At 46.5% G+C, this 27,159-nt stretch overlaps 1 protein-coding gene and 2 long non-coding RNA genes across 18 annotated transcripts in view; 2 read left to right on the top strand and 1 right to left on the bottom strand.

Annotated features, from left to right (window-relative positions):
- Positions 1-832: 832 nt before the first annotated feature.
- Positions 833-10,106, top strand: LOC120098801 (uncharacterized). Its single transcript, XR_010058859.1, has 2 exons — positions 833-2,445; positions 9,315-10,106. It is a non-coding gene; the product is annotated as an uncharacterized LOC120098801 (long non-coding RNA).
- The window catches only part of Map7 (microtubule-associated protein 7), a 127,174-nt gene continuing 110,047 nt past the window's right edge, over positions 10,033-27,159 (bottom strand). For 8 of the 16 annotated variants that reach the window (XM_063284418.1, XM_039105409.2, XM_063284425.1 and 5 more), the window contains 11 exons: positions 26,430-26,554; positions 21,691-21,800; positions 21,156-21,418; positions 19,053-19,257; positions 18,287-18,461; positions 18,052-18,153; positions 17,655-17,705; positions 17,315-17,372; positions 15,330-15,429; positions 13,219-13,439; positions 10,041-11,654 (listed from right to left, as the gene is read on the bottom strand). In XM_063284418.1, coding sequence (XP_063140488.1) covers positions 11,644-11,654; positions 13,219-13,439; positions 15,330-15,429; positions 17,315-17,372; positions 17,655-17,705; positions 18,052-18,153; positions 18,287-18,461; positions 19,053-19,257; positions 21,156-21,418; positions 21,691-21,800; positions 26,430-26,554 — 1,421 coding nt within the window. In that variant the 3' untranslated portion in view covers positions 10,041-11,643. Of the gene's footprint in view, positions 11,655-13,218; positions 13,440-15,329; positions 15,430-17,314; positions 17,373-17,654; positions 17,706-18,051; positions 18,154-18,286; positions 18,462-19,052; positions 19,258-21,137; positions 21,419-21,690; positions 21,801-26,429; positions 26,579-27,159 lie in introns of all 16 variants that reach the window. The other 8 variants (XM_039105408.2, XM_039105391.2, XM_063284432.1 and 5 more) reach the window with 3 other exon arrangements.
- On the top strand, positions 21,371-21,997 carry LOC120098800 (uncharacterized). Its single transcript, XR_005497309.2, has 2 exons — positions 21,371-21,509; positions 21,598-21,997. It is a non-coding gene; the product is annotated as an uncharacterized LOC120098800 (long non-coding RNA).

Here is a 27,159-nt window from a genome sequence, read left to right as displayed (position 1 = left end):
TGTGTTACTTCTAAACTTTACAATGACAGTCACTATAATTGGAAAAAGATTCAAAGACGCTTGCAGGGTATTTGACATAATTCTAACACCTCTCTGGATGTTTTAACTTTACATACTGAGATTATGAATTTAAAGAATGATGCCCTGCTGAGCTTTGCTGCTGATATTGCTGGTAAAGTTATTCATGGCCTGCGGTCAATATTTCCATTTTGGTCAAACTTCAAGAATGTCATATATAGCCTGGTCATGCTAGCCCTTCTTGTCCTGGGAATACTTTTATTCCTGCTCATTGTGATAGAGTCTGCCATTAACAACAGCAACATGTTGGCCACCAAAATGCATGGCTTCAACCTAAAAATGGATTCCCATATAGAATTATTAATTTAACAAGCCAAGGATGGGTAAAATTCTACCTGGAGCCTTACCAACCTAAGCAGAATAGCATTGCTTTTGATAATACTTATTCCATGATGGGTAAGGAAGGCATTCTTGTAAGAACGACCTAAGACAGGCTCAGTCTTGTTTATGATATAAAAAGTGGGGAGATATAGAGAGCCTTTTGGGGCCACTTGTTTCTAGACACTTGACAGGAATCTGACCTTATCAGGACAAAAGAAAGAAGCCCAGGGCAGGAATCTAGCTTTGGGCTTGGGCTCAGGAAATGGGCCTTGATTAAGAACATTTACATTTGAGTTAAAGCTCAGAGCTTGTCCTGGTCCTCCTGACCAACTCCCAGAAAGGTGTTTACAGGATTTTGTTTTTCACCTTGCTTGTTCCTCAACTCAGAACTGATCTTATCATTGTGCATGTAATTAAAGTGGTATAAAAGCAGATTGGAAAATAAAGCACCTGCTTCAGCCTCAGAACTGGCTGGAGTTGTGTTAAATGTTGTCTAATAGTCTTTTTTTTTTTCCTTTTTAATCTTCACTCCTGCCCTGGAGAACCTGTTGACTGACTGAGCTGGCTTGGTCATATCTCAGATAAAAGCTTGCAGAACATAACATGTCAATATTCTCCCCTTTCTCGCCTGCTCTCTGTAATGTATTTTCTAGAGGGCAAAGCCCAGTGTAAAAAAAGTCATGAAGAGAACATACAGCTTTCACAAGGATAATTCCGTGTTCAGAAAATCCCTGGTGTTAAAACGAAGGTTACAAAGGGCTTCTCTCCTGACCATGCTACCTTCTATCCCACATCCTGTGTTCTTGAGTAGAATTAGGCCTCAGAGGGAGAGACAGAGGAGGTATCTGGAAGTCGCAGCCAGTACTTTTCACTGCTTCCAGCCAGCTCAGTGGAACTTTCCGAAATAAGGAGAGTTCTCGATCTTTAAGAGAAGGGTGCTCAGTTTGCTTTGGCTCCTAGCTCTGGAGTGTAGAAGAAACACTTTCGGTCTGGATTCACCATGTGCTTTCTGTTTTTGACTCCTAATGTCCTAGTTAGGGTTTTGGTTACTGTCACAAAACACCATGCCCGAAGAAACTTGGAGAAGAAAGGGTTTATTTGGCTTATATTTCCACAGCACTGCTCATCGTCAAAGGAAGTCAGGACAGGAACTCTGCAAGGCAGAGTCCTGGAGGAGGCAGAAGATGATGCAGAGGCTGTGGAGGGGTGCTGCTTACCGGCTTGATTCCTCATGGCCTGCTCAGCCTGCTTTCTGTAGAACCCAGAACCACCAGCCTAGGGATGGCGTAGGGTAAAGGGGCCAAAAGAAAAAAAAAAAAAAAAAAACACCCTGATCCTGACTTGACCCCAAGACCAGGGCCAAGAAACAGAAACCCACCAATCCCTGAGTACAAAAAAACCCCACCAATCCCTGAGCTCATCCAAGATCAGGAATTGAAATCCCACCAATCCTCACCCTGGAAATATCCAGCCTGGAAAGCCCTACCCCCCACTAAGAAACCCTGTATAAAACTTGTGTTCTCCTCAGTTCTTGGTTGCTTCTCTCCCCAGTACTGGCAGCCATATCCTTCTGGTTTTTCTCCCTCCCAATAACTCTCCTGCGTGAAGTTTGTTGTGCGGTGTGACTGTGGTATTCCTTGACTCCCTACTGCCAGGATACCTCTCCGAGGAGAGCAATGATGCCTTTTGCTTGGGAAACCTCTTCCTGTTGGAAGAGCTGTGACACTTTGTAGGGGAAACCTTTCCCTTCAGAACTGCAACAGACGGACCCTTCCCCATTGATCACCAGTTAAGAAAACGCCTTACAGCTGGATCTTACGGAGTCATTTTCTCAATTGAGGCTTTCTTATCTCTGTTGACTCTAGCTGTGTCAAGCTGACACAGAACCAGCCAGTACACCTGAGCAGGACTGTAGGACCCCGACTAAGGAAACTGCTAGTCCAGCATATCTACCACACGTGGATTCTAAAACTGGCTCTGGTGGCGATCTGTTGTGACACTTCAGGGTCCTAACGTATTTCTGAGCTGTAGTTTCACTTTAAAATGGTAAGTGACTCTCCTAAAACCTCTCTTGTAAAATGGTGAAAGTTCAGTGAGAAATGAGGAAGATAAATGAAGGGTTCATGGGTGGGTTTATGTCAGGTAGAACCCCTGACACAGTGTATTTATATCACATTTAATTTCCCTATTTGGTAAGATATTTATATGTATGAAATGAGTCTGAAACTTTGAGGTCTGCTCTCTTTCCAATTTTATTGTAATTTTTCCTTTTGGCAAAGCTAAGAAAAGGTAATCCTGGAATGTGGGGTAGTTGGTACCTATCTCAAAAAACAAAACAAATGAAGCAAAACTGGAGGGGGGGGAAAGGGGTCATTTTTATAAATATACTTACAGAGTCAGGGGGGAAAAGTGATATTAATGACTTTTACATAAAGTTTTGTCGTGATTTCATGACAATTGAGTTTATTACTGTTAATAAGCTTTACTTCTGGTACTATTTGTCATTACATTTTCTGTGAAAAGATTTTTCATACATATATATTTCCATATATATATCAATCAGTACTTGGATGGACATTGGAGCTCAAAATTACATTATTCAGTGTGTGTACCTGTGCAAGTAATGCGGAGCCAATGTGGAGACCGGAGGCTAACTTGAGGGAGTTGACGCATTCCTTCTACTGGGTAGATCTCAGGGACTGAACTCGGGCTGTCTTCAGGTTCGGCATCTGTCAGTGCGCACTGGCTGTCATGGTGGCCCCATCATGAACTCATGCTCTGTTTGCTTTTGTTGTTGTTTTACTAATTTGTTTTTCACCGGTATCATGAGAAACAGGGAAGGACATGGGGCCGGACTAGGCGTACCGGGAGACGCCACTCGGGGGCGCGATAGAGCACCACGCTTGCTCTAAGGGTGATTTCTGACTTTAAGAACCTCTGCGGTTTATAAGAGACAGAGCTATATCTCAGGAAAGTATCAGCATAAAAATGTAAATTATTCAGGTGTAGTGGCTTATTTCTTTATAATCTCAACACCTAGGAAGTTGATGCAGGGGGTTGGGGATTTAGCTCAGTGGTAGAGTGCTTGCCTAGCAAGCGCAAGGCCCTGGGTTTGGTCCCCAGCTCCGGAAAAAAAAAAAAAAAAGAAAAAAAAGAAAAAAAAAAAAAGAAAGGAAGTTGATGCAGGTGGATTGTTATGAGTTAGAAGCGGGTGGTGTCTAATTAGTCCCAGTGGGTGTGGGTTCCGTCTGCCGGGTCTGTAGATGGTTCTCAGTCCTCAGGGAATTGCTGTAGGCGAGGTAGTGGCCGGCCGCTGCGAGAGGCAGAAACGCTTCACCACCGCAGAGGTTTCCTCCTCTCCAATACAGAACGCTTGCAGATGGAGAAATCTTGCAGATGGATATGGTGGGAAATCTGCGTCTCCCGGCGAGGTCCATAGCACTCAGCTTCTAAGGAGCAGTGGAGAAGGGAGAAGAAGGGAGAAGAAGAAGAAGAAGAAGAAGAAGAAGAAGAAGAAGAAGAAGAAGAAGAAGAAGAAGAAGAAGAAGAAGAAGAAGAAGAAGAAGAGGAAGAAGAAGAAGAAGAGGAGGAGGAGGAGGAGGAGGAGGAGGAGGAGGAGGAGGAGGAGGAGAAGAAGAAGAAGAAGAAGAAGAAGAAGAAAAGAAGAAGAAAAGAAGAAGAAGAAAAGAAGAAAAGAAGAAGAAGAAGAAGAAAAGAAGAAGAAGAAGAAGAAAAGAAGAAGAAGAAGAAGAGAGAGAGAGAGAGAGAGGAGAGAGAGAGAGAGAGAGAGAGAGAGAGAGAGAGAGAGAGAGAGAGAGAACACACTGGATAGGGCCTGAGGCTTTTGGGGCATCTGCCTCTGTCTGCTGGGCCTCTCTCAAAGCTTGCACAGTCATATCCCCTGGGTGGTTTGAATTCCAGATAAATTGAGGAGCTATGTCTCCATAGTAACAGCAGGGAGAAGAAAAAGGGGAAACAAGTTAATATTTATAGCCCATGACTGTTGATGTTTGTGCTGGCTTTGTTCATTACGCTATCACGGGGCTAAGGAAGGAACAGACATCCGACTCTCCTGGGTGCTTGCATGGTAGTGACATTGGCTCTGAGGCATGGCCCCTTGGCTGTGTCTGGTAAAAGGAACACGGATTCCAGAGCCAGCTCCAGCGCTGACTTCATGGGGAGGTCATGTGAGGTCATGTGACCTCATCTGAAGTCCTCAGTTTCTTCTCTGAATAATACCAGGCTTTGGGAGGATTCCCTCAAGGCCCCTGAGGCTTGCCCAGAGTATGCTCTTAATAGAGGTGGCCATTGTTGTGGCATATTGCTGCTGACTCTGCTTAAACGTAACCTTTCATGTTTTGATTGACAGAAAATAACCTGGAAATGTGAATCACAAGAAAGGGCTAGTACCTTTAAACTCTGGAGGCAGAGGCAGAGGCAGAGAGGCAGAGGCAGAGGCAGAGAGGCAGAGAGGCAGAGGCAGGACATAATGGCTACACAGACAAACCCTGCCCCAGAACCTTTCTCAACTACTGCCCCAACCCCTGTCCCAAAGAGGAAAAAAAGAAACACAGATTTTAGCAGAGTTTAGTGTTAAGTCTAGAATTAGATGCCTTCTGGATTTTTTGGCTTTAAGCGGGGTAATGCAAGCTCCCGTTTCCACGGCCTTATTGTCTTGTCAGGTTGCCAAGCCTTTCCTATTTTTTTTTTCCCAAGCCGGTCAGACAAGCAGATCTCAGCCTGGAGTCCCAGCTTAGAGTACACTGCCTGCTCAGCCTGTTTGCTTTGTTATAGCAACCCTGTCACTTCCACCTGGAGAGTGAGTAATGACGTCATTATCCAGAGGGAACCGGGGAGCACCGGGAGCCAGGACAGTGGGGAATTGCTTTGTCAGAGATGGGGGTAGGGAGAGGGGCCCTCAGCCAGCACTCAGCCGGCCTTCGACAAGGGGAAGAACTGAAGAGCTTTATCTCTGTGATTTTAGGGAAGAATGCCCAGAGAGTTCAGCCTGCAGTAGTCCCCACTGATGCTTAGTGAGGCCACAAATGGCTCTCACGGTCTGGTGGTTCTTTTAAGTCTTGGGGACAAAGTGTATCATGGTCTGGACAGAGATCTGCTGACAAGAGATATGGACGGATCAGAGCTGTGGGAACCAGGCAGGGGCTCTGGAGGCTTGAAGATCTAATCTGTATCCAGAGGTCCTTTGAAGAGTAACTGGGTCCTATTAATGTTTATCCCAAGGGACAGGCATAACTGGGGCTCACTTCAGGTACTCCAGGTGAATATGGTCACTATTAAAGACAGAAGTAGGGGTTGGGGATTTAGCTTAGTGATGTAGCGCTTGCCTAGCACGCGCAAGGCCCTGGGTTCGGTCCCCAGCTCTGAAAAAAAAAAAAAAAATAAAGACAGAAGTAGAGGGCTGGAGAGGTGGCTCAGTGGTTAAGAGCACAGACTGCTCTTCCAGAGGTCCTGAGTTCAAATCCCAGCAACTCCATGGTGGCTCACAACCATCTGTAATGGGATCCGATGCCCTCTTCTGGTGTGTCTGAAGACAGCTACAGTGTACTCATAAATAATAAATAAATCTTTAAATAAAATAAAGAAGGAAGTAAGCACTTCCTAGTTTCTTCTTCAGAAGGATCAAACCCAGCTGACATTTGGGTCAAAGTACCAGGTTAGGATCTTTATGGCACTTCAACACATCAGCCCTGGTCAGGACATCTCTTAAACACACATACACAGTATACATACAACACACACACACACACACACACACACACACACACACACACACAGATACACCCACACATATTCACACACCACATACACATATTCGCACACCACTCAATACAATAGACAGAGACATATACATACCACACATATATACTACATATACACACGTCACTCACAGTCACACACCACACACACAGACCAAGACACACAGACCTCATGGACACACACACACACACACACACACACACCCCGAGAGAGGCTGGATTTTAAGACTCACTTAGGATGATTGCTCAGACATACAACTTCAAGTCAAACGTCACACTACACTAAATGAAATGTTCCAGAAAAGCAGCTGAGGAATGTGTCCTGTGGAGTCCCAGGTTAGCTTTTAGTTTTGCTAATTGTCCGTCAATGCACTCCACAACTGTGGGCAGAGTGAATGAACGCCCTGGACCCAGCTCTTATCTTCCTAGTCCCTCTTTTCTGGCATCTGTCAAGGCCCTCATGGGGGGGGGGAGGGCATTGCTAAACAAAGCCAGAACGTGACCTACTCTGCCCTTCCCCTCACTCAGTTCCTAGAATCAATCCACTTGCTTCTTGGCCTCCTGAGGCCAAGGCTTACAGAGACTTGTGGAAAAGCATTCAGCATCCCTGGTGTCAACAGGACAAGTGAGTGGAAGGCTGTCAGGAAATGCCTCAAATAAACTGAAATAACAAGTAACTAATTCCTCAGAGAGCCAGAAGGAAGAGTGAAGATTAAACACGGCAGTACAGCAGTTCCTTTCTGCTTAGCCCACCTGGTATTATGCACATAATAGCATCTCAGTTAAACGCTTTTGCCACTCAGAGTACTGTTCCCGCCCACCTATGCTTTCTGCTGCTCTGCCTTCCCAAAGCCATCTTTCTCACCAATCTCAAGACATTGTATCATTTATTGAACAATGACTAATTTGCTTAAGACTTTATCAATTGGGGCTGGAGAGATGGCTCAGCAGTTAAGAGCACTGGCTGCTCTTCCAGAGGTCCTGAGTTCAATTCCCAGCAACCACATGGTGGCTTGAAACCATCGGTAATGGGATCCAATACTGTGTCTTAAAAAAAACAAAACAAAGAATCCATTAAAAAGAAAAAAGACTATCACTCAACTCTAATTACTATGATAACCCTGAGGTGGACGTTAGTTTGCTATTTAGAGAGGAGCATCTCGGGCTGTCCTGCGGAGTGTCGGAGAGCCAGTCTCTCAAACGGAATTTCCTGGCTGCTACTTTTAGTGTATATATTTAAACAGCAATTTAAATCTCTCCTTAACTCTTTCTTTCTTTCTTTTAAAGATTTATTTATCATATACAAGTACACTGTAGCTGTCTTCAGAGATACCAGAAGAGGGCATTGGATCCCATTACAGATGGTTGTGAGCCACCATGTGGTTACTAGAAATTGAACTCAGGACCTCTGGAAGAGCAGTCCGTGCTCTTAACCTCTGAGCCATCTCTCCAGCCCTCTCCTTAACTTTCTTTTTTTTTTTTTTCCTTTTCTTTTTTTCGGAGCTGGGGACTGAACCCAGGGCCTTGTGCTTGCTAGGCAAGCACCCTACCACTGAGCTAAATCCCCAACCCCTCTCCTTAACTTTCTTTTTTTTTTTTCTTTTTTCTTTTTTTTTCCGGAGCTGGGGACCGAACCCAGGGCCTTGCGCTTCCTAGGTAAGCGCTCTACCACTGAGCTAAATCCCCAGCCCCTCTCCTTAACTTTCTTAATCTTGGCACTAATTGCTAAGTGACTTTTCACTGTTAAGATTGGTCAAATCTGTTAAATGTAAAACCAAGTCTTCAAGGAAATAATTAACAAGGTGATTTACCTGCAATCAACATGAAAGATCCCTTCTGGTCACATGATGTCCTTCTCTCCCACTTTCTCCAAAGCTCTCAGGGTGTCTCCTCCAAACCAAGGAGGTGCCAACTGGTGTGAGGAGAGGACAACCTAGAAAGTTCCTTGTTTTCCTTACGATCCTAGTCTTTAATGGCTGAGCCATCTCCCCAGCTTAACCCGCAGTATTTCTAAGTGCGCTTTAGTTTTGATAGTGAAAACAGAAGGGAGGAAGGGGGAGTGCTTCCTGAAAGCTAATCTTCAAACACAAGCTTTTGCTAGCATGCTGTAATGGCTGTATTTACAACTTTAATGTTTAGCACAGAAAAGGCTTAACAGTCGTCCATTTCCATCAGTTCAAAGGAGTGGGGGTGGGGGTTGGTGGTGGCACACGACTTTAAGACCAGCACTCAGGAGGCAGAAGAAACTCTGAGATCAAGGTTAGCCTGGTCTACAGAGTGAGTTTCAGGACAGCCAGGGCTACACAGAGAAACTGTATGTGTGCGGAAAGTAGGGGGAGGTCAGGGGTGTTGGGGGGGGGGAGGTGAAGAGACAGGAGAATGGCAGAGAGACTAGCAAAACCTTGTCTCACAGAGCGCAATCACAAGCATGAGCAAGCCATAAAATATGAACTGAGTGGGCTGGAGAGATGGCTCAGTGGTTAAAGCACCGGCTGCTCTTCCAAAGGTCCTGAGTTCAATTCCCAGCAACCACATGGTGACTCACAACCATGTATATGGGGATCTGGTGCCCCCTTCTGGCCTATGGATGTATATGCAGCAGAACATTCATGTGGACTTATTGGCAACTATAAAATGTAATGTGCAATATTTTGAGTTGTGGTGGCAAAGCCTGTAATAGCAGGCTCAGAAGTTGAGGCTGGATTACCGTGAGTTCAAGGCCAGCCTGAGCCAAACATTCAGACTATTTAAAGAAATACATTTAACAGTTGCAGTGGGTATGGATCAAGAGGCTGAGGTGTGAGGGTGACAGGTTTGAGGTGAGCCTGGGTTACAGTATGGAACCCCATCTAACAGCACCTCAACCATAAAAATCTTGTAATACATGTAGTTTAACTTTTATCTTGCCATGAGAGTTCCTTAGTGATATATTAAGTTGTCATCCGTGTCAATATCATTGTTTAGTATAGGAATATTTATATACAGATTTCTCCTCAGTAAATGCAGCTTGAGGGGGAAGCAGTTGCCAAGAAAAACTTAACAGTCAAAAATGCTTGAAACGAAGTCTAAGAATCTAGAAGTTCTGGTAAGCTAGTGATTTAATTAGAAACTCACAACCCGACTCCAATCTCCACTCAGGTTTAAGATGCTGTCGCCTGCTTCAACCAGGGTACTTAATTCACTGACAGTCTTCTAGTCAAGATGCTGGTGGGAAGACACAGAGGGGACTTTGTCCGGCTCCTGGAGAATCTGCTTGCCACTATGCATCCATGTGAGAAATTCAGTTTGTTTCCAGCAGTGAAGAAATTCGGGAGAAACAAAGGTTTGCCTTCCTGGAGTAGCCAGAGGCTGGCCTACTCACCGCAGTGGCCTAGACGAAAAGGCACTCAGACCTATCCGTGCTGAGGGCTGCGTTTGCTCCCCAACCACTCCACCTGAATGGGGCACACATTGAAGGCTTCCTGGGGGTAAGTGAGCGTAGTCTTCAAGGGCTGAACGGAGAAACAACCCAGCCATTGTAGAGCTCCAACTGCCCGGCAATGTGGCTCTTAAAACTGTAAATGAAAACTTTATGGTATCTTCAGTGAAAACCTGATTACTTAAGAGAGTTTTGAGTTGTTAATGAGCATATCAGCCAGCCCCTGAATATAAACATAGACAGACATTTCATGGACAAGAATTCCCATTGGGAAATGGCGCTGAGGTTAAATGGGAAGTAATCTGAGGACTCGGGAGTGCATCGTGGCAGAGGTGTAGTCTGGAAGGGTAAAGCTTAGCTTCGTGGCTGAAGGAGGCCTCTGTGCAGTGTGTGTGCCTATGAGCTTACCTGAGTGAAGCAAAGCACATGAAACCCTGAGGCAAAACTATGTCAAACATTTTATTTGTATTTTATGTTTGGTAGATTTAAATAAATAGAACAAATTTGTTGAACAGATTTTTTTTAATACAATATCTAGATGTACATGGACAACCAAATGGGGAGACCCCACAAATTGATGTCTTAACAATGTTTTACAAACTGTTGGTAAAGATTGTATGCCTGGATTTAAAAGAACCCCAATAGATGAATAGTTCCACATTAAATCTTGTAGATTAACCAATCGCTCTTTGTATAAAACCAATATATCACAGTGGGAGGGAGACGCCATGGCCTCGGCACTCCCTTCTCCATTTCTCATTGGTTGTCTCTTAAGTGGGAAAATAAAACTGAATTTATATTAGCAAATCAAAGTGCAGGTTTGTACAGCTGGGCTGAGCAGCAAGAGGGAAGAAGGAGGACACAGGAAAAGCGGAGGGTCGCTATACACTGAGGACATTTGCGACGGTCCGTGTCCCCCGACATCGACACCATTTTTTCTCATTGCTCTGAAACGAGCAGAAGCCAAATTCATTGATCTAAAGGAATATTAAACATTTCCCCCACATCATCTGCAATCACGTAAGGCAAAGAGAGAGAAGTCCCACCATCCCTGGGGGTGGCAGCAGCATACAGACATCAGAGAGCCCCACATCATCATCCAGGCTCCCAGGGCGGCAGGCGGAGTGCATCTGCTGGAGCGTGTCTGCACTCTGTCCCGTTCTAGTTCATCTATCTGGAAAAAAGCTCTTATAAATACATCGCTTAGGAGGACAGCTGAGCCAGGCGGGGCTGTCGCGCGCCTCTGATCTCAGCACCCAGGAAGCAGAGGCAGGTGGGGTTCGAGGTCAGTCTGGTCTCCAGAGCCAGTTTTAGGACAGCCAGGGCTACACAGAGAAACCCATTCTCCAAAAAAAGTAGGAAAAACAAAAACAAAAAGGACAGCGAATTATTTTCTTGCTCTGAAAAAAATGTCTTCACATTTTCAGAGTTGTCATTGTGGTTCTGTAAATGGAGTCTCAGGAAGACAGTGGCAGCTGGGTCTGCAGGATGCCCGTGTTTACGAGCTGTGTTTATGACGGCCAGGTAACCTGGCCACCTTCTGCCTCTACAAACTGCCTTTGCAGTAATATTTAAACAAACAGGTTTGTTTGACTACCCTCCACTCGCTCCACCCGGAGGGCAAAGAGGTACCCATTGTCAAGTAGTACGTTGTAAAAGGTATTTTATTTTTGCCAATCTTATGTATTGAAGTTTAAAAGTGAAAAAAAAAAAAAAAGATCCCTGTGATAACCATGCCCGTTTCTTTTTATAATGAAATGCTCTTTTTGTTTTTTGAAAGAGTTCAGAAAAATATTGATTTATTTACTAAGGAGGGACATTCTGGAAAATGCCACCTCAGGGTATCAGATTAAGGAGCATTAAGGAGCATTTCTTCCTATTGGCGAAAATGGTTAGAAAAGCTACTGAGTCTGTTGTCTTGAGCTGACTTTAATACGTCTTTTAAAAATGATGGTCAAGAACTCTAGGAAACTGGAGGGAGGGGCTCTTTGGAGCCTGAAATTCCATTCGTCGTAGAAAATGTTTGCTTTGGTTCTTCAGAGGAAACGCTCATATAACTTCTACATGAGGGGACAGAAAAGAGAACAGATTAGATTGCCCAATCTAAAATTGAAAACTACAGCAATATCTTATATTTCTAAAAAAACAAAGACAAAACCCCACATCACTCCCCCAGTATCACATAAGAGTAAGCACATACGTGTGCCTCACATGCAGGAGGCTCTGGGTTAGATGCCCAGCACCAAAAACCACAACCAAACCTAAAACCAGGAGACTGTGTTGGGGTTCATGAGCGTATTCATGAGCAGTACTAGAAAAAATGCATAGCCTTCCATTTCTCTTAGGGAATATCACTGACTTAGAAACGCCATGCTTAGAGAACTTAAATCCATAACCTCTAAGAAGACTACGTTCATTTGTCGTTCAATGTGTAAGGCTCCAGACTTCAATGGAGGACGAAGAAATGTTTATAAATAAATGGTCACCAGAAGGAGCAGTGTACGTGTTCCACTTATGACCAGAGCCTAGACTACCTCCCGGGGAAAGATGGTGGGTGGAAAAGGATGATTTAAAACGGTTAGTGAGGTAGAACGCTGGTGGACGTTCCTTCCTTCCTGCAAATGTGGGATACGACAGATGAGGAAGCTACAGAACGTTAAGTTGCTTAGCAGCTGAGCAATCACAAGGCCAGGCTACAGGGGCTGTGTCACCACTTTTACAGCCCAGAAGATGGATTTCACCAAGGCCAATAGTACCCTAGAGGAGAAGAGAGCCTGGCCCTCCAGGGACGGCTTCCTTCTCTAGTTAAGGATGTTAGGGCTTCACTGACTCCACTTCAGTATCTGGGATTTGGCTGGTTCTCTTCCCAGGAGCAGTATGGGGAATGCTGATGAATAAATGATGTGCTGGGAAGGTGGGTAGACAAAGCCCAGGCTTGTGAGTGCGTGTGGGCGAGCCAGGCCTGTCCCCCTTCTCCCTGACAGGGACTGTGCTACGGAGCTGCCATGACCACTGGATTGGTCAAGTTTGATCTGCCTCTTTACTTTGGTCCTGGTGTAGCTATTGCTCTTCCTGCATGGAGACTCCAGGGCCGCTTGTCTTGAGGACTGTATAAGAGAGGCCCAGGCGGGCTCTCAAGTAGAGCCAGCTCAGGCTCAGTGAGATCCTGGTTTGCAGCTCGGTTCTTACTACTGCTCTCCTATCTGTGTCGTGTTGTATTTTAAAGAGACAATAGTAACATGTGCGCCAAGGTTGCCAAACATAAATGAGAGAAAAATGGCAAGAGAACCCAAACTGAAAGCAGTCTATAATCGACGGCCCACGGAAGACGGACAAACTCAATCACTTCCAGTGAAGCTGGCCCAGGAGTCTATTCCAGCATGGAGCCTCTCTGGTGCTTGGCACCAGTGCTGCTGGACAAGGCTGGGGGTGCTTGAGACTGAATGGGAGGGAGGCAGGAAGGGCCTAGAAGTTGCCCAGAGTACCTTAAAATTCAACTTCCATGATCATGCACCATTTTTTCGACAATGGCTTACTTGTTCCCTCAAAGGACAAAACCACCACTCATCCTCTCTCGGGTATCAGTTCTGATGGATCAGAGAAAGCAGTCGGCGACTAGCTTACCTGTGGTCTGTTGTGTCTGCACACCATCCACCTGAGGTAGGGGCCCAAGTGTCCCTTCATCATTAAAGGCCAAAATTGGTTTCAAGGGAATTTCTGGGTTCTCATTGGAGACGTCTAATCTGGATGCTTTTGATCCAACAGGTAAGTTTATAATTTCTTCAAAATTTTCATTTTGTGTGGACATTCCATTTTCATTTGGCTGCTTCTCCAAATCTGGAGAACTGGGGATGTGAAAGATCAAAAATGAGATGATTAAAATTAAGCTTAATTTTAGAACAATAATTTTAAAATGATTTTATGGCTTTGAAATAAAACACAAACTCAGGGCCATAAAGATGGTCCGGGAGGGAGGCATTTGCTGCCAGACGATGGCAGCCCTGATAACCCGGTTTGCTCCCAGAATCCACACACAAGAGGAAGGGGAGAACATCACAAGATTGTCCCCTAGCCTCCACACAGGTGCCCTCCAATAATCAATAAAGATACAACATTGACCATATCATTATTAGCAAATGGATGGGGAGCTGAGACAGATTCACATCTTATATTAAAAAATGTATAAAGTTCATCGGATAGGACAGTTTGTTAGAACGACCACTACCAATGGAGACAGGCCATCATCAGTTCTTCAATATCTTTACTTTATACCTTGAGATACGGTGTCTCTACATATCCTGGAACTTACTATGCAGAACAGATTGGCCTTGAACTCAGAGAGATCCACCTGCCTCTGCCTGGGATGAAAGAAATGTGCCGGCCGCCACACCTGACTTTTTCAATTCTTAGAGAAATTAAATTACATTAACTTATTTGTATGTGAGCACAGACATATACTTGCCATGGTGTTTAGACAAGAAAAGGTCAAAAAGCAACCTGAGGAGACAGTTCTCTCCTTCTAATGAGAGGGTCCTGGGGATGGGGCTCAAGTCATCGGGATCGATGACACTCATTTCTACCTGCTGAGCCATTTTGCTGGTCCCACCTTTTCCAGTTCTATGTGAACCTGGGCATGGTGGCAGATATCTCTAGTTCTAGCACTCAGGAGGCAGAGTCAGGAGGATCTCTGTAAACAAGGCTAGCCTGGTCTACACAATGAGTTAGTTACAGGTCAACCGGTGTGAGAACCTGATGCCCATAACATTCTCTAAGCTTTTAGTGGGGAATTGTTATGTGGAAAGCACACTGGAGGAGAGGGCTTAGGGCCTGAACAAGAGTCCTGGCCAGGATGCAACCAACAGGGAAGAACCTTATCCGTGGCTGGTGAGGATGTAAATTAGCTCCCATTGTCTCTGTATGAAGACAGGGTATTATCAATCTGGAGGTCAGGCTAGACTCAATGAAACGTAGCTAAGGATAAACCTTGAATTTCAGGTATTCCTGTTTCAGTATCCCAGGTTCTGGGATTACAAGTGTGTGCTTTCTTGTTCTTGTTTTATGAGTTTTCCTTTGTTGTTGAGTTGGGGGGAGGGGGAGTGTCTCATTCTATAGCCCAGGTTGGCCTCAAATCCAACTTCTTTAGTCTCCTATGTGTTGGAATTATAGTCATGAACCAACTGTCATCTCTCTTTTGGTTTTTGAACAGTCTTGCTCTGTAGCACAGACCAGTCAAATCTCCAATAATCTCATGCCTCAGTTTCCTTAAATCCTGGGGTTATTGTACCCAGCCTTTTCAATACATCAAAAACACTGGCATTTGACACACTCGTCGTACAGGAGGAGCTGAGTCCTTCCCCTTCCCCTCCATTTCTGTTCTAAGCAGGCCATTTTGCTTTGAGCTCTCTCTGTAGCCCAAGCTGGCCTTGCATTTTTTTACTCTACTTCAGATTTCCAAGAAGCCAGGTTTGCAAGGTTGCACCAGTGAGGCTGGCTGCAATCTTCCTTAACATGCATTCAAACCTCACCATGAGGAGTAAAGAAAAGAGTGACTTCCCTTTCCTTATTTAGAGTTACAAGTTCTATAAAAAATTAAGGTGACAAATTAAGAATAAACCTTTCAGTTTTGGCATTTTACCTGAGTGGGAAGAGCATAGCAGTAGTTTGTAACACACACACACACACACACACACACACACACACACCCCTCTGAAAAAGGCCTCAGTTGCTGACCTCACCTCTCTATGGTCACTTTTGATTGCTGCAAAGCCACTCCATGTGTGCTGCCTGCAGACTCGACATGTCCTGGAGAGTTCACACCTGGCAGGGCAGATACCTCTGCACAGAGTAAGGAGAGCGAACAGTTACTAATAAATTACCATCAAGCCCACCCGCTAGGAACCAGAACCTGGATCTATGACCTGACTAGACAACTCACTGCCTGTGGGACGCTGGGCAAGCCAAGCCCTAATCCTTCCTGCCTGACAGGCTTTGCCCGTGTTAACACGGGCAGTTTTCACTCTCAGTCAGTTGAAGAGCAGAAATAACTGTTAGCATTAGTTTTGTTTGTGCTAAGCTAGTTCTGGACATACACACTGAAATCAAAGCAGCTGAGGAGGTGACTGGCTGACAAAGAACACTCTTCCTGAGGGATTCAGGGCAAATCCCTGTAGGAGAGGAATCCATGCTTTACAAACTCAGCTGAGTTCAGTCACACTTAGAAGGATGTGATTTCACAAATGGAGGCTCACAGTGTGCGTCCCTAACTTCACCACCTAATTTGCTACTCAACGTAGGGAGTCCAGCTTTAGGCAACCGTATTGACATCTGACCCAAACCTAAGGCGGGGTATATTGAAGTCTTATCATCCTCGACAGCCCTTATCAGCAGTAACCTTGGAAATGCCACATTAGGCAATGGGGCTGGGTGAGCTGCTACGCTTGAACTGGTTCAATTCTTTTTTCTTTTTTTTTTTTTTTGGTTCTTTTTTTTCGGAGCTGGGGACCGAACCCAGGGCCTTGCGCTTCCTAGGTAAGCGCTCTACCACTGAGCTAAATCCCCAGCCCCGAACTGGTTCAATTCTGAGCAGAGCAAACCAACATGGAGCTGTGACAGGGTTAATGTAGGGGTGTTCTCTGGACAAACACGACCAGAGCATCAGTGACTAAGCCTGAGATCGCCACTATGATCGCCACTGCCTAAGAGCTTTATGCAGAGACAAAACTAACTCTAGACGGGGCTACAGAAACTAAGGCTGACTCCACTTTTATTTAAGTTTTAAAATCTTCAAGAAACAGTAAGTTCCCCAAAGACCATGGTTACTTGTTAAAGAACAAATTATAATGAAATCAGCCTGTTTTAAAGTGTACCTCTCTTGAAGTCAGATTTAGAGAGAGAATGTTTTAAATCTTTTATTCTAAGACTTGTCATAAATACAAGTTATGAATGTGTAAGTTTAAGCTGGGGGTGGCAATGTGGGCCTATATGTAATAGTAGCACTTGGGAGTCAGAGGGAGGAGGACAAGGAGCTCAGGATTTTCCTCAGGTATACTGAGAATTCAGATCTAGAATCTAGGTCAGACAAAATCCTATCAGGATGTGCACATTTAAAGTCATCAGTCAGGGGCTGGAGACATGGCTCAGTGGTTAAGAGCACAGACTGCTCTTCCAGAGGTCCTGAGTTCAATTCCCAGCAACCACATGGTGGCTCGCAACCGTCTGTATTGGGATCTGGTGCCCTCTTCTGGTGTGTCTGAAGAGAGCAAGTGTACTCACATAAATAAATAAATCTTATAAAGTCATCAGTTAGACCAGTGGTTCTCAGCCTTCCTAACGCTGCAACCATTTCATCTAGCTCACACTGTGGTGACCCCAACCAAAAATATTTTTGTTGCTACTTCATAACTGTAAATTTTGCTATTTAGTTATGAGTCATGATGTAAATAACGGCTATTCGACCCCCAAAGGGCTTGTGACCCACAGGTTGAGAACCACTGTCTTAGAGACTGGAGAGATGGCTCAGTGGTTAAAATCTGCCATGCCAGGCAGTTTGCAACCAGCTGTCACTCCAGGAGACCTGACATCCTCTTCCGGCCTCTGTGGGCACACACATGCACACGTGCACTGACAGCAGATCTGTGGGCGCACACACACACACGTACTCGTGCACTGACAGCAGATCTGTGGGCACACACATGCACGAGTGCACTGACAGCAGAGATACCTGTCTCTCCGGCGAGAACTCCTTTGACCATGTCGCCATTGCTTTGCCCAGTGGTTTTCTAGAAAAAGAAACCAACATAGAACTTTAAGCTGAAGTTCCAAAGTGCTCACTGGATACCTGTAAGGACCTGGGTGTGATCTCTAAGGCGCAGGGTTGACTGGAAAGGAAAAAAAAGCCATGTCAAGGACAGTTCGAGCCAGCAGGGCACAGGCCTGCAGTCCCCAGCACTTGGGAAGCAGGCAGGAGAGGTAGGATGTTCAAGGCCATGTTCAGTGAGGCCAGCCTGAGGGGCATGACTGCCTCCCGGAACAAGAGTAGCTAGAAGAGGCCAAGCCAGCACCTTATCCGCTGTCTCTGTCCTTCTGGTTCTTCTCATGATCTCTTCAAGTCGCTGCAAAAAGAGCACAGAAGAGCGGATGAGATACACGGCACACGTCAGCCTGGCACGTCCCGGTCATAAGAAGTAACAGGTTATTAGAATGAAGAGAAAATATGATCCGCAGTTCTTTGTCTAACTGGATTTATTACTAGAGGTGGGAACCACTTCAGCTCCTGCGGTGGAACAGCTTGCTCTGGGGAAGGTGGAGATTCTGGGGGCTTTCTTGGAATTAATACTGAGGGCCGTTTCTTGGCCAAGGAGAGAACATTTTGTTCCTGACCAAAGCACCAGTCTTTTGGCTTCAGGCAACCTGAGACCCAGAACCATGCCCGGTCCAGGCTTCAACCCTAGCCCCTACCTTCTTCCTCTCCAGGCGCTCCTGCTCTTCTTTCTGAAAATGTTTCTCTCGTTCCTGCCGAGCCTTCTCTGCCTCCTCCCGGGCTCGGGCTTCTTCTTCTTTCTGAAAATAAAATTGCTACCACTGCTTATCCCGGCTCCCCCGCGGGCAGGCAGGCAGAGACCACGATGGCGCCCAGCACCCTACTCACCTTGGAGACCCCCCCTCCCACCCCCGCAAACCCCGTGGTCCACACCTGCTTCTGTGCGCGCTCCACCTCCTCCCTCTCCCACCGCTCCCGCTCCTCTTCAGCCAGACGCAGCGCCAGCTCCTCTCTCTTGCGCGCCTGCTCAGCTTCCAGCCTGCGCGCTTCCTCTTCCCTGCGACTTCGCTCTTCAGCCACCCTTCGCGCCAATTCCTCTATCTTTTGTCTGGGAAAAGACAAGAATGAAGGCACTTCTTCCGAGAGATGCCAGGTATGACAAGGGCAGCAGACCTGGAGGAAGGCCCAGGCCTTGGCCACATTCTCCTGCGGATGTGGAACAACCTCCCCTCATCCTCCCCACCTCCAGCGTCATTTCTGTCCGAAGCAGCATACGAGCAATGATATTGGGGGGTGGCTTGCTTTTTCAGAGGAGCTACAACTCATCTTTAAAGGGGGAGACTTGACTACCTGAATATAGATGTTCATACATCTACACAGACATCCTCCAAGCATTCAGAGAACAGAAAGAACTCAAAATGTATGCAACTCCTTGAATTAGACATAACTTTCCACCTTTTAGACATTTTCTTATCCATGTTGGTATGCTGCTATTCAGAAGAAAATTTGATTTTAAGACTAGTTCTGGGGATGTAGTTCAGTTGATAGAGTGTTTGCCTGGCATAGACAAGTCCTAGGCTCGATACTCAGCATCCAAGGAGCAAGTGTGGCCCGGGACTGTCCCCTCCACACTCTGGAGGGAGCAGGAGGAACACAAGTGCGGTGCCTTCTCTGGCTGTAGGGCACTGACACCCCTTACCTCTCCAGCTCTTCCTTCTCCTTCCTCTCCCTTTCTTCCTTCTCCCTTTGCTCTCTGGCTAGACGCCTCTTCTCAGCCAGCAGCCTCGTAGCCTCTTCTGGGTCAGTGGTGCCTGCAGAAGTCTTAGGAATTACACCGACACTCACAGAGGATGGTGATGGTGGTGCTGGGGCTGGGTCCGTCGCTGGAGTGGGGGCTGGAACAGCTGTACAAATAGGTACAAGGAGAAAACCAAGTGGAACGAAAGCCCAAGGGACAGAAACTGGCATTCCCCCGCCCCAGGTCCGGGACTCATCATTCTCAAAGAGAAGGGAACGTGCACCACTGTGTGTTCTCACGGTTTCGCCATATTCTGTCCATCTGTAGCCAAGCAACCGACAACAAAGCTGCATGCCTATGTGAGACATTCGACAAAGCTCACTCTGTCACAAGTCTTACTGTCACAAGAGTTAAATCAGTTAGCAATAACTGTGTACCGAGGGCCCGTGTCTGGGTCTGTGGGAAGCTCTACTCCCAGCAGAGTGAAGGCAAGCCTGCCATTTGCCTTTTATTACAAGTATCTCTGCTTTGGTGACTTTGTTACTACCGCATGAAAGCCTTTTAAAAGGCATCCTTAGCACCCAGGCCACACCCAGGACTCAGGCTGGGCAGGGGACACCCAACCAAGAGGTGTCTTTTATTTACTTTGATTAAGGTTTAAAATACTCCCACCCCATTCTGGACATAGGATTTTTGTGAAGTTTAGGGCTTGTTCAGAGCCAGTTCACGATCTTCCTGCTCTAGCCGCCTGACTTGGGATCAAAAGTGTGCACCATTCTACTTTGCTAAGTGTCCTCTTTTCTCAAGGGTGTGGTGACACACCTTTAAGCTCAGCACTTGGGAGACAGCCTGGGATACTTGGTGAGACTTCCTAGCCAGGAGGAAGCAATAGCCTTTCCAGGGACAGGCACACTAGCTGCCACACGTCTGGTCCCAAGAGTGCTTTGGGGAAATTTCAACTGGGTTTAGATTTAGGAGGACGACTGAGAATGGAACTTGAGTGGTCTTGTCATGACTGTACGTGACGGGTGGCACCAGAGACTTCATTCCCAAGTGCTCCTTTGCAAGATCACAGTCTGACTCAGTCCACAGCTTTCTCTCCCTTTCTCCTTTTCCCTTGGGATTGAATCTCGACCCTCATGCATGCTGGGCAAGCACCAGACCACAGAGCAACACACCCAGCCCTTTGTATACCTGGTTTTTACTCTCACTGAGTTGCCCATCTCAGACAGGCCTTGAACTTGAAATCTGAGAGCTTCGGCCTCCACCATAGCTAGGATTACCAGTAAGAAATACAGGCCCAGTCTTTCACAGCATTTTGCTGTTTTGGGTCCTTATCTTCCTTTGGAATGAAGCCAGCACTGGGCCCTTCTTCTATTCCAACATTGTAACTTGTTCTTGGGTTCCACCCTCAAACCTCAAATTGTATTTTATGTGAAAATAATTTTCAGCAAGAAAATATTGAATTCCTAGTTCCTGGGGACGCCAAACAGCACTGACTTATCTTACCGAAGACGACCACTGGGCCTCTGATCTCTGTTGGACACTACACTAAACCAGTGGTCCTCAAATCTGGCGTGAAGTGGTTTGTTCTTGAGCAGATATTCTGACCCGGTAGATCTGAGGTAAGGCCAGGATTTGTGGTCTGAAAAATTCTGGAGGTGGCAGTTTAATATTTTTAGAAATCCTTTGAAAATATTTTCAAAAATACAGATTAGGCTGTGGAAGTCGCTTGGAGTGCTTGCCTGCTATGCAGAGTCCAAGCCTAATGCCAAGGCGCCATCAGACCGGGCCTGATGACATATACCTGTTCTCTTAGCAACTTGGGAGGAGGAAACCACAAAAGGGATTAAAAAGGTCAAGGCCGTCCTTGGCCACACAGTGCACTCACAATGCAGAGTGGAGGGAGAGAGAGACAGGAATGGGTGGGGAGAGAAGAGAAAGAATGAGAACATGAATTTCTAATACCCAGTAATAAAAAAGGAGTTAAATAAAACCATGCACAAACAGGGCAAGCCCAGAGAACACCGGCCCACACGCCAGCACCAGCTGGTCCATTCTTACCAGGGTCAGGTGGCTTCACGGGTGTCCCCTCTTCAACTGTGCCCTCCTCCACCTTCACTAATGGCACCCTGCCCTTTATTGTGGGGTCATTGGTCACTTTCTTCTCGGGGTCTTTTTTCTCAGGCTCCACTTTCACTTCTCTCTTGACAGGGCGGATGTTGCCAGGAGACGAGGAAGAAGCAGCAGCTCTGACGGGGCCAGGAGTCAAGGAGGATGCCGGTCGGGGTGTCCCGGGCAGATGAGGCATGGACTTGGATGGGGGCCTGGGCCACAGAAGACAGGGACAATGAGTGGTCAGGACCAGCTTACCTGAACCCACAACACCCACATGTGTAAAACCGAGCAGACATTCGGGTAGGAGTGCTTTCCTCTTTGTGGTAAATGAGGAAAAGGAGCCGCTAATGAGGCCTGGTCCAATGTTCCTTTCTCCTTTTGCTCACAGGCAGCTTGCTGTCCCCAAGGTCACAGGCAGCCAGTTGAGGACAGAAGCTAATTCTCCAATGTGGACCCTCCCATCCTCCTCCACCACACTCACCAAAGGCGGGCTGGAGCTGGGGATCTCGCCTTGAGATTAGATGGAGACAGAGTCCTTCGGACACCAGGGGAAACGTGGAAGGGAATGTGTTCTCGTTCTCTTTTATAGCTCTGGGTTTGGGGAAACTCGATAATTAGAATTTTCATATTAATGATATCCAATGACAAACTACAGACCATCCAGTGTTTTTAAGAATTTAAGACAGTTCCTAAACTACATCATGAAGGGAGTAAAGGAAAGGGGGAAATGATATATTGATATTATAATCTCAAAAAATAAACAACAAAAAAGTACAAAATTTTAAAAATCGTCTATGCTTTCTAACATTACCCGGAATCACCTTACCTTGTCTCTCATAGATGCTCCTTTTGTTTTTGCCACACTGAGGATTAAACCCCAGGCTTCATACAAGGCAAGTGCCCTACCACTGAGCCACACGTCCAGCTCCATTTAAAAAAACCTTTAAGCATATTCTACCTTTGTATTCTTTAGCAGTTTCCTTCTGCTTTGGAAAATACCATCACTTAGTCATTTGTTTCCATGTCTTATTTCAGATCCGTAGCCCCTTTTTCTCCCCAAGGAAAGTGGGGCTAGGGTGAGTTCTTCCCCAGGAAGGGTTCCAACAGTGGACGGCAACACCAGCCCTCCCCGATGGCTGCCTAGTGCCCAGCCAGAGAAGACCAGAGATGGGTTCTGGGGTCAACAGGGAAGAGCCAGGAGGGAATGGAAGGAGGCGAGAGGAAGCCCAGGTATTTGAAGAATCTCAGGCTGGGGGCGGGGCGGGGAGGGGAGAGAATGGAGGAGGGAGAGAACAAAGTCCAGAAGAAGAAGAGAAAAAGTAGAAAGCTCCGAGGCTCTGACCTGCTATGGCGGCAGGGAGGCTGGCCAGGCACCTCTGGCTAATACAGCACCAGGGAACATGGGGCAGGCTCACTGCACTCAGCCAGGGCTGCCAGTGAGCACTCACGAGGCTCCCTCTGCTTTTAAGTTGCTTCTCTCCTAACTTCCAGAGCTCTGGAGCAGTGCCCTAGCTGACAGGGCTGCAAGCGTAGGAGACCCCCCGGTGTCTCTACTATCTCTGCTGAGTTCCTACCCCAGAAGAGCTGAGGGCAAAGGGGAGCTTTCCACCGTGTGGGGGCCCGGTCTGTCTTAATCCAGTTGCAGGGCCACCCTCAGCTCTGACTGACTCCTCAAAGGCAGGCGGGCCTTGAACAGGTGCAGTCTTGGGGCGGTGAACCGCAGTAACCAGGCTGGTTCACTCCGGAGAGGTCAACAGAGGCTGGGGAGACTGAACTAGGGGGCAGGGCCTGCCTTTCTTCCTAAGGCTAAAGTACCAGGGCAAGTCCTTCCTTTTTCCTTTAAAAACATTTTTTTAAAAAGATTTATTTAATATATATAAGTACACTGTAGCTGTCTTCAGACACACCAGAAGAGGGCATCGGATCCCACTACAGACGGTTGTGAGCCACCATGTGGTTGCTGGGAACTGAACTTAGCACCTCTGGAAGAGCAGTCAGTGCTCTTAACCACTGAGTCATCTCTCCAGCCCTTAAAAACATTTTAAAACATACATTTATTTATTTCCTTATTTGTTTATTCCGTTTTGAGTATATGCCTGTGTTGAGTCAAAGGACAACTTGTGAAAGAGTTGGTTTTCTCCTTCTGGCATGTAGGCTCTGGGGATGGAACTGGGATCATCCTGCTTGCCAGCGAGTACGTACCTTTATCTGTTGCTGGCCCATCTCTTGGCTCAGTGTGTGTATGTGTGTGTGTGTGTGTGTGTGTGTGTGTGTGTGTGTGTGGCCCATCTCTTGGCTCAGTGTGTGTATGTGTGTGTGTGTGTGTGTGTGTGTGTGTGTGTGTGTGTGTGTGTAGGGTCTCTAGCTGTCCTGAACTTACTATGTAGACCAGGGTGGCCTTGAACTAGAGACCTACCTGCCTTTGTCTCCAGAGTGTTGGGATTAAAGGTGTGTACCACCACATGTAGCTTGTAAAAATATTTTGATGTGGCTTAGATAAGATCAAGGAGGACAGAGTGGGGAAGTCAGAAAGAGAAGCACAATGTGAGGTACCTGGGCCTAACTTTGACCATCTGGGTTTCCAGGGAATGGACCTATGCCCTCTGACAGTCTTCATCAAGGTGACAGTGAACTGGCAATGGCCATGAGAGCCCAAACTGGGGCTCTGTCCTTCTCTTTTCAGTCTTCTGTTGTTCTTACATCCAGCCACCTGTCTGGGCACTACACACACACACACACACACTCTCACTCCTGTGGTTTGCATCCTGGTGTGAGTTAATGGGTAGCAATAGCTACAATCGTCCTTCCTCTGAACCCTCTCCACAATGCTGAGCACACAGAGCTGCTCAAGTCAACCAGCTGCCGACCAACATGCAGGGGTTTACAATATCTGAAAAGGAACCAACTCAACTGCTCGATTTCCCGGTTCTAAAATATATTTTAGAGTAGTAACAGTTAAAACAGCATGGTACTGGCATGTAGATGCAGGATTGCTGACCAATCAAATAGTCTGGAAATTGTGAAGTCTGGGACCACTCAACAAGGGAAGGACAGGCTTGAGCAAATGGTACTGAGGAAGTGGTATATTCACATGAGAAACAGTGAAACGGACTCTTCCTTTATACAACAAACATGAACTCAAAATGGATGAGTCTTAAAACCGTAACAAGGCATTATACTATCCAGAAAAGTTTCTCATCACGGGACCTGTTTGTTACTAATTTATGGACCCAAAGCACAGGAAACAATATAAAAATGGACACATGAACATCAAACAAAAATTTCTATAGGTCAAAAGCCACAGAAGACTGAAGAGGCAACCTATGCCTCTCTGGCTGGGAGCCATTATCTAGAATAAACACTTAACTCCGACAATGCAACAACTTGTTCCCTGACTTAAAACCGGCCTGAGCTGGAACAGGTTTGGTGTTAAGGCACTTGCATGTGCAAGGCCCAGACTGGATCGGCAGCAGCATACACACACACACACACACACACCCTTAGATGTGCCATGCCACTGAGATGCACATCAAAATTATGAGGAATCCCTGATGCTTAGTAAACTGGACATTATAAAAACCAACACAGAAAACAGCGAGTGCTGGCATGAAGAAACTGGAATCCTTATGCATGATTTAGACAGGAACTCGAAAGGGTGCAGTCACTAGGCAAAACAGTGTGGCGGTTCAGAAACTTAGATTTAGCATGATTCTGCAACTCCCGTCTTGGTGTGTGCATGTATACATGCGTGTGCTGGTGTCTATGCACACATGGAAGTCAGGGGCTCGTGACTTCCTCAATTGTTTCCCCTTCTCGTATTTTGAGACAGGGTCTCTCACTGAACCTGGAGCTTGCCATGTCATCGAGATGGGCTGGCCAGCAAGCCCGTGGATCTGTTTGTCTGTCTGTCCATATGCCAATGCTGGCGTTATGGCCATGAGGCCACACTCGTCTTTCCCGTTCATGTCTGAGCTCCTCACACGCGCATCAAGCACTTTACACACTGAGCCACATCCCTAGCCTGTACACACTTTAAAAACACTTGATCACAAGGCAGTGACAAGTCTAGCTGATCACACACGGGAAGGATCGACAGACAGAACCACCAAAGCTCAAAGGCTGGCAGGCCTTCTTAGCTTCTACCACTTTCAGAAGGTGTCAAGATACTTTCCCTTCAGCAAATACTTTCCCCTACTGCGTATGCACCCAAGGTGCTCCCTGTCACGTTTTGTCTGAGGCTAGGACCTCCAAAGCATCGTGAAGCGAGTGCAGTCCCAGCTCACAGACATCAGAAGTAGGTTCACCTTTGGCTGCAGGGCTGTGAGCCTGCCTCAGTTATGAACCACACTGATGGGGCCCACAAGCTCTCACAGCCCTCACACATGCCTCTAAGCAAAACCTTTTAAAGTACCCATCAGCTTTAAACATGAGAACTGCTCTGTCTGGCACAATTTTGTTAGTTTTTATTTTGTTTTTTAAGGCTCTAGCCTCCACAACCAAGGTCACATTATCATCCGTGCCGGACAAGCGGTGACGTGTGGTGGAACGGGGACGTCATGACTGAAGTCCAGGGTTCAAAGCCGGAGAGCAATGTCTGCATCTTCCAACCACAGCACATAAGCTCACAGTTTAAACAAAGATGAACTCCAGGAGACACTCATGACCTTGCTGCATTTACAGCACACGCTCAGGGTACACATACTACCTACCCTCCCCTTCAAACACTCGCCCAATAGCCTTACAAGCGTTGCCTACTCAACAGAAACTGTTTCCAAATCCTCCAGCGTGTTTAAGATAGGGGCTGTGGCAGGCAGAACCCCCTTGAGTGAGTCACCCTCAGAGGTCTGCCAGCTTTATGGTTGGGGTAAAATTAAAAGGTCGAGGCAGCAAGCCAGGTCTATTTTCCTTCAAAGGCAGCATGGTTTCTGACCCTGAAAATGCTTCCTAACTACTTACTTGTACAAAGGTCCCAGCAGAATAGACCTGCCACTCATTTGTGCTTTAGGAAAGAGCAGCTTCAAATGTTTAAGGAGAGCAAGACCCGCAAGTGAGAGGCAGTGAGGGGCAGGAGCACAGCCAGCTCGGGTTATAATGGTGGGGTGGGGTAGGGTGTAGCAGTTTCCCTGATCCTGTGCCTAGAGTCTTCCTTAGGGCAGAGCCCACTCTGCAGACAAACGGCCTGACTCCCGGTGCACACGGGCCTCTCCAGACAGTACTCACCGATATCCCGTGAATGGTCCTCCTCCGAGCAGAGCCCTCGGGCGGCGTTATAAAGAGTTTTGGTCGATCCACTGGGTTTCTAGAGTGTGCAGTTTTGAAGGGCGTGGTGATGGGGCTGCAAGATGCTAAATGAGGACAAATGGGGATAACTAGAGCACAGGTGATTTTACACGAGAGAGAGAGAGAGAGAGAGAGAGAGAGGCGAGCGAGAGAGCGAGAGCGAGAGGAGCAGGTGATGAGAGAAAAAAAAAAGTGGGGAGAAGATGTTATTTCCTAGAGTGCCCAGCCCCGAGATCCTCAACTCTCCTTATACCTGTAAACCTGGGAGGTGCCCGGCTGACAGAGCTGGAATGTAATACTACTGGTTGGTTTCAGTTATGACTAAAGGCATAGAAGCAATCTGATTGTGGACAGTTGTGGCCACAGACCAATGGTTCGGAGAAAACCCTGTATTTGTGACAACATTTTTAAATGAAGACTGGCTTATGGACAGATTTTTTTTTTCCCTAATTATCTCTACATCGGAACTAAAGGTAGGACCAGGAAGCATGTGAACAGCCAAGTACGGTCTACGATTGTCTCAAGAGCCAAGTTCAGGGGTAACATGACTGAGATACAATGTGCCCCTGACCAAGTCTCACCACGTTTTGAAATTTGTTTCATGGATAGTTAAGAACAGCTGGAAAAGATCTCTGCTCTGTTTGAAGGCAAGATGGACACCCAAAGCCAA

Source organism: Rattus norvegicus, chromosome 1, assembly GCF_036323735.1.
Source record: "Rattus norvegicus strain BN/NHsdMcwi chromosome 1, GRCr8, whole genome shotgun sequence".
In the NCBI taxonomy this organism is placed as follows: Eukaryota; Metazoa; Chordata; class Mammalia; order Rodentia; family Muridae; genus Rattus; species Rattus norvegicus.
Note: the sequence above shows the minus strand (reverse complement) of the source record. Positions and strands in the feature narration are given on the sequence as shown.